At 33.5% G+C, this 6,313-nt stretch overlaps 1 protein-coding gene across 1 annotated transcript; it reads right to left on the bottom strand.

The window, feature by feature from the left end:
* Nucleotides 1-742: 742 nt before the first annotated feature.
* Nucleotides 743-5,404, bottom strand: LOC123538840 (C1q-related factor-like). The gene is made up of 4 exons (XM_045323242.2): nucleotides 5,220-5,404; nucleotides 4,312-4,384; nucleotides 3,356-3,520; nucleotides 743-2,388 (listed from the first exon to the last, which is right to left on the bottom strand). Exons 2-4 carry the CDS (start codon nucleotides 4,364-4,366, stop codon nucleotides 2,084-2,086), a joined length of 525 nt encoding a protein of 174 aa, XP_045179177.2. The 5' UTR covers nucleotides 4,367-4,384; nucleotides 5,220-5,404; the 3' UTR covers nucleotides 743-2,083.
* Nucleotides 5,405-6,313: the final 909 nt, after the last annotated feature.

The raw sequence follows: 6,313 nt of genomic DNA, 5'->3' as shown, positions 1-6,313 counted from the left end.
AATTTTACAGAATAATATACAAATATAAACCAATGTACCTTACTCTCTTAACTAAGAATAGTTAGTTGACGATTTCCTTATTCAGGAGTGTGATTTGTTCATGTATGAAATATGTTGGGTGTGTTTTAAATTGAGTTTATCAAAACAAGTTTTAAATTGAGTTTATCAAAACAAAACGTTGTTTATTCTCTTTAATAGCATTCTGGTGTCTACTTTTCTCTTTCCATTCTATTTTGTTCAATAATTCTTGCAAGTGTATTTTTGAAGCAAAATATATCAACAGCAGTCTTACAAGTTCTGGATGGAAACTGTAAATATGTTTCCCTTAATATATAATAATTTTCTTAGAAAGGAAAGAAATTGCATATATGTTTCATGATAAGTCATATTTAAAATTTTCGTCGCTAAGATCAATATGATGATGGCTGACCTATGGATCACTAGGGCGATGCACATGTTCTCCGTAACGATGTGATAAAAAACGCCTCTGTAGCCATTTCGGTCTCCACCTCAGTTTCAATGTGATGAGAAGGCAGTTACTTGCAGAGAGAAGGTTAGTACTGGTACATAATCTGGGTTTGTTTATTGAAGCTATTTAACTGAAAGACGACACCAACCCATCTCCCCGTTCCATACAAAATAAAATAAATAAAAAATAAAACAAAACAAAAAATAGAAAATCATACTTGTAATTTTCTTCAAAACTGAGGAAAATACCTGCAAAAAAATGAGTGAACAACAATTAAAACAATAATAAGGTTTATTCAACGATTTTTCTAAACTATTATACTATACATCTTTTTATGGGAATATATTTATCAATAATGAGAACACACTCTTACACCGTTTACTGGCAAATCATCTAAAGAATATATATCGTGTAACCAATAGTCCCAGTTATTGACAACGAATTTAAATCTACTTCGGGAACACATGGTTGATGCGGTGTTGCTGTAATGTCTGCATTGTCTTATATCCTATTATTATATAAACCTAGTCAGTACTTCTTAAAATTACTTATGAATAATAACGAGCAATGATGAACAATTTGATTCGAATTAGGTCACACAACCATGTGGTATTCCAGAAACTTAGTTTCGAATTTCCGATCTCAATTAATTGGCAGACTAATCATTAGATATTTATTTCTTATGTAGATAGTCCCCATAAAGTAATTTAAACTTTAGTAAACATATAAATTACTTGTGTATGTAGAGCGATAGTCATAGTTAAATGTCAATTAGTAACAGTTCTTCCAGTTTTGGTGGTAGTTCACATTCATACTGCATCACAATTTTGAGACGCAATATAAATAAAATCTGGAAATTAGATCCCTCGGAAGCATCGAGAACAATGCAACAGTGAAAATTGCAGACTCGGTTTGATTGAGTCTGTAAAACTTTTCGTAGTCTTTCATTTCCTGTCGTTTTTACCTATCTAGGAACTTGTATATGGCTAATGTTAATGTTAATGTTATGTTTATAAGTGAACGTTTTTAATAAAGTTAAAGCCAATATCACAGGATAAGGAATGCAGCTGGAACTCGTTATCCCGATTTTTTGTTCCACTGCACTATTTAAAGACTAAAACTGGCAAGAAAATATAAAAATTAGGATTCAGACATGAAAATGTCATTTAGAATTAGGCATAAATCTATAATATAAGGATCAACATCAACATTTAACAAAGTGACAAAGTTGGTATCTGTTCTTAATTTGTACGAGGTATATTCTCTACAACTTTATTAGGAAATAGAGCATTTTAAATAGTCTGGTGTGCGTAGACGTTTTGCTCGCCTAATAGTCGATTCAGAGAGTACCAGTTAATAGTGACAGTGTCATTTTATATCAGATTGATTCTGACATGATATCTTTCATTCAAATAAATAACAAAAACAACAAAATGGTAACTCGGTGCTTGCATAGCGCCAAACGATATGTCGTCAATTTTCTCGTGTTCTCATGGCAATAGATATGATTTGTTCATATTAGAATTAAGAATAGTGAAGAAAAACAAGTCTCTTTATGATTTCGCAATATATAAAGTTATTAAACGGCATTTAAAGATTTTAGGTGATGTCTACCTATTTGCCGACAGCCGCTGAACCAGAATCAAGCAAATGCTTATTGTCATTGGAATGTAAAATAAATCCTGTGAAGGTCGAGTAAATCTGCCCTTGAATACCGAAGAGGGCAAACTCTTGGGATTCTCTGGACTGGATTTGAACCCTATCCCCTTTCCTTAATTTTAGCATTACAGTTTGGCTGCTGACCGTGTGTGAGTTGTAGCCACTAACACTGACCATTATATTGTCATTATGCAGGAGATCTAGCCACATGACGGAGTCTTTGTTCGAGCTGTAGGCGTGGAAATGAAAGACATAGAGACCTGAAATAACAGACAGGTGTAACGTTACAACACAGCATTTTATGAATAAAGGGATTACAAAATAGAGCGAACGAGTACATGTACTGAATTTTTACATACGTATATTGATTCTGACACTTCAAGGAACAGATCACAAGAAAATTTAATATAGGGAAATGATAGAACTTGGCAAATGTCGGAGTGAGTGATCACCAACAGTCATGATATGTTTCCTGAAGCGTGTCTAAAATAATGTTTTGTATATTTACCAAAGAAACATGTTTGAATTGACAATTTATGCAATCAAACGCTTGTTTCACTGAATGTCGGAGCGAGTGATCACAAACAGTCACTAAATTAAGATACGTTTTCTGAAGCGTGTCTAAAATAATGGTTTGTATGTTTACAAAAGAAACATGTTTGAATTGACAATTTATGCAGTCAAACGTTTGTTTCACTGAACTCCATTCTCTCAATGGATTGCTTTGTAATGTAATTACCAATCCATGTATCGGTCTTTTTTCTTCATTCTAGAAGAATTAGAACTACTGACGAAATGAAATGCGTTTATCACCCCAGAGTAAAGTGAATGAAACACTCCCTGAGCAGCTAAACAAGCCTGTCTCTGAGTTACTTACTCAGTATGTTCTATCATTTTGCCTTGCAGTGTATTTTTGTCTTTTAACTATAAATAAATATACTTGGTCATCCTTGGGAAACATAGAACAGAACTAAGCGAAATACTGCGGTAATTGCTTTAACATCCAACACGCTAATTTGAAACAGCATTTAAGGAACCTCATGATCCTTGAGGACCTGAAAAGGTTTAATCAAGAACTCGAAGAACGGGACCCGCCACAGAGCATTTAAAGACTGCTGTAGCTAAAGTTGAATGCATTAATGAGAAGATACGTATAATATGTGAGTCCCTTGAATGACGTCCATAAGGCCCTGTAGGTAAATAATAGTTGTATATAAATGTAATTACCAGCAACAGGGCATGTAAACACTCCTGTATATGTACTATAACCATTGTGTTCATTGACAAACACTTTATCATAAAGGATAGTGTCTTTGTTGTACACATTCTGTGTGTTTGAAAGTCCAACAGAAAATGCAACGTTGTTGTCGCTGGTAAGAGGAGCCGAGCTTGCTGAAAAGTTAAAGATTTTGAATAAAGTGCATTATACATAATCAAATTCTAATATACTAGTATATCCATTGTCTGGGAAACATTCAAGTATAATATCAGAAAAAATCTACTTCCTCCTTTTTTAATTAAGATTAGGACATTGCATTTTGAATATAGACTGATCTATATTCAAAGAGATTTTTATAAGGCGTTACATAATAAAATGAGCAATTTACACTAAATTTAGTAGAAAATTATAGAAAGCTAATGACAGAAGTTAATAGTTAACGTAAGAATGTCATGCATTTAAGTTATAGTTTCCATACATTTCTAATATGTTGTCCATGTTGCAAAATGGCCTACCTTTTTGGCTGTTGGGTAAAAATATATTTAAATCAAAATCATGGCATAAAGAAACAATCATTTCACATACATTTTGTTGGGGAAGGTAATTTGCTTAGATTCATCAGACAAAACATGCTATTTTCTAACATTCGCCTGTTCAAAATTTATGTGGGTTATCAACGCAAGAAAGAGAAAAATTCGTGCATATGTTTGAATCACACTTGACTTAAATTTTTCATGTAAGGAAGCATCCAGGACGGTGATTCTAACCAAGTGCTATCCCGTGATGAAATAATGTGGAGAGGGGCACCAGAGGTTTCTTCCACCATCAAAGCTAGAAAAGTCGCAATATGGCGCGAAGTTAAACCCATCAAAATAAACAAATAATCTATATTTTGATTTAAAACATTTTTAAATAAGATGTAGTGTTCCATAATTGACTGACCATCTTTAGAATGATAACTTACTTGAATATATTGTTGTCAACAATAGTGCCGTGACTGTTGTTACAAATGATGCCATTGCCTTTTATTAATGTCGCTGAAAAAAATAACAAGATAACCATAGATGTTCATTAACACGTTTAAAAGTTTATTTTTTCGTCAAAATAGACAACGCAACCATCAAAATAGAGAAAATACATAAAAACATGGTAAATAAAAAAAGACTTTCAATATTGCTGATGAACTTGCACAGTTGTAGTCATATTAGGATATCGAAATCAATGAATTCAGTAATACTCCCAATCACGTTATTTCATAGAAAATTCTTTGATAAATGTATAAGAAAAAATGTCGAAAATAAAATTTAAAACGAAATTAGTTTATTTTATGACCAGAAGAAGAATGAATGAGGGAGCGACACTTAAAACAAAGACAGCGTAATATTTGCAGTATGAATGCGTTATACAAAGAAAGGTTTAGACTGAAACACTGTTAACTTCTTTGTTTCTTTGTGTCGTCTATTACTGAAACCACATGTGTGTTCTAAAGGTAAGAATTTTGCAAACAAATCACTTTTATTTAGTATTTTTGAATTGTGTTTTATTTTAACCTCATAAACATATTTGACAGTATACATTAATGTCGCGAAAAGTATGGTATTCTTCGATTTACTTTTTAAAACATTTGCAATAGTAAACATGGGTTCAGCATTCAACAACATGTTTGACGCTCTTGAAAAAAAAAAACAACAGTGGATCTGTTTACGTCTTCTTTTATATTTTAGTTAGGTACATCTCTATGTTAAAATCTGAATATATGGCGATATTGAATATTTACGTATTTTTATACAATTTGAAAACAAAAATACCGATTTCTTTCTGTTACTGTTGAATATTCAGACTATAGCTTAAAAAGTAGCAGATTATACTTACTTTTTCCAATGAAAATTATCCTTATTGAAAGAAATTTCTGACCTTGTAAACCTTCTCAATATTTAATAAATAATTTAGGACGTTACTTAGTACTTCAGACGTTATATACTGTATGATAAAAATTTCAAGTTTATTTGTCAGAGGAACACCCTATCAAAGTTTTCGACAAAGGTAAATAAGCTAATTTACAGGGCATGTCTAGGATTTATATGCAGTTGATAAAGACGTCGGATACTACCTGCGCACGCATGTGTGGCTTTATTTGAGGTTAAATTTTCAATATTTAACTCCAAAAATAGATAATTTGTTGTTACAAATTGACCATGTTGATACATTAGTACAAGAACTGCTCCTAAATCTCTTTTTTTTGGGGTAAGCATTTATATATTAAAGTTTATGATGAAACAGTTTGATTAGAAGGGGGGATATGTTTCTACCAGAAAGAAGATTCCTCAGATTAATTCAAATAACGAACTTCAATTTACTGTATCATAGAGTCAATTCTATGTTTTCGGAAAAAGCTAGGAGTGTTAAACATTCATAACCGGTCACAAACACTTTCAATAAATTCGATGCTAGCTTTAAACTACTCGCTTAAATTTTATTCTTCCAAATGGTCGGCTAAAACAAGGGGCGGCATTCTTAGTATATCGTGCGGCAGCATCCTGAACATTCGAACAAGGACTAAACCTTAACTACAACCGGCATTCATAGAATGTCTTTCGGCCTCCCCCTAAACCTCTCGAATATGGATTCAACCATCACAGCGACTGGCATTCTTTGCATATGGTGTCGTTCAGCGGCCTCCGACACACCTCGAACATGGACTCAACCGTCACAGCGACAGGCATTTTTTACATGTCGTGTCGTACAGCGGCCTCCTGCACACCTCGAACATGGGTTCAACCGTCACAGCGACAGGCATTCTTTATAGTCGTGTCGTACAGCGGTCTCCTACACACCTCGAACATGAACTCAACCGTCACAGCGACTGGCATTCTTTGCATATGGTGTCGTACAGCGGTCACCGACACACCTCGAACATGGACTCAACCGTCACAGCGACGGGCATTTTTTACATGTCGTGTCGTACA

The sequence above is a fragment of the Mercenaria mercenaria genome, chromosome 18, assembly GCF_021730395.1.
Source record: "Mercenaria mercenaria strain notata chromosome 18, MADL_Memer_1, whole genome shotgun sequence".
NCBI lineage: Eukaryota > Metazoa > Mollusca > Bivalvia > Venerida > Veneridae > Mercenaria > Mercenaria mercenaria.
The sequence above is the reverse complement of the archived record's forward strand: the minus strand, read 5'-3'. Positions and strand labels throughout refer to the sequence as shown.

Coding starts and splice junctions, on each gene's coding strand:
- LOC123538840 (XM_045323242.2), bottom strand. CDS start 4,366: ATGGCATCATTTGTAACAACAGTCACGGCACTATTGTTGACAACAATA. Junction 3,521..4,311: donor GTTGACAACAATATATTCAA/GTAAGTTATCAT, acceptor TTAACTTTTCAG/CAAGCTCGGCTCCTCTTACC. Junction 2,389..3,355: donor GTTTACATGCCCTGTTGCTG/GTAATTACATTT, acceptor CTGTTATTTCAG/GTCTCTATGTCTTTCATTTC.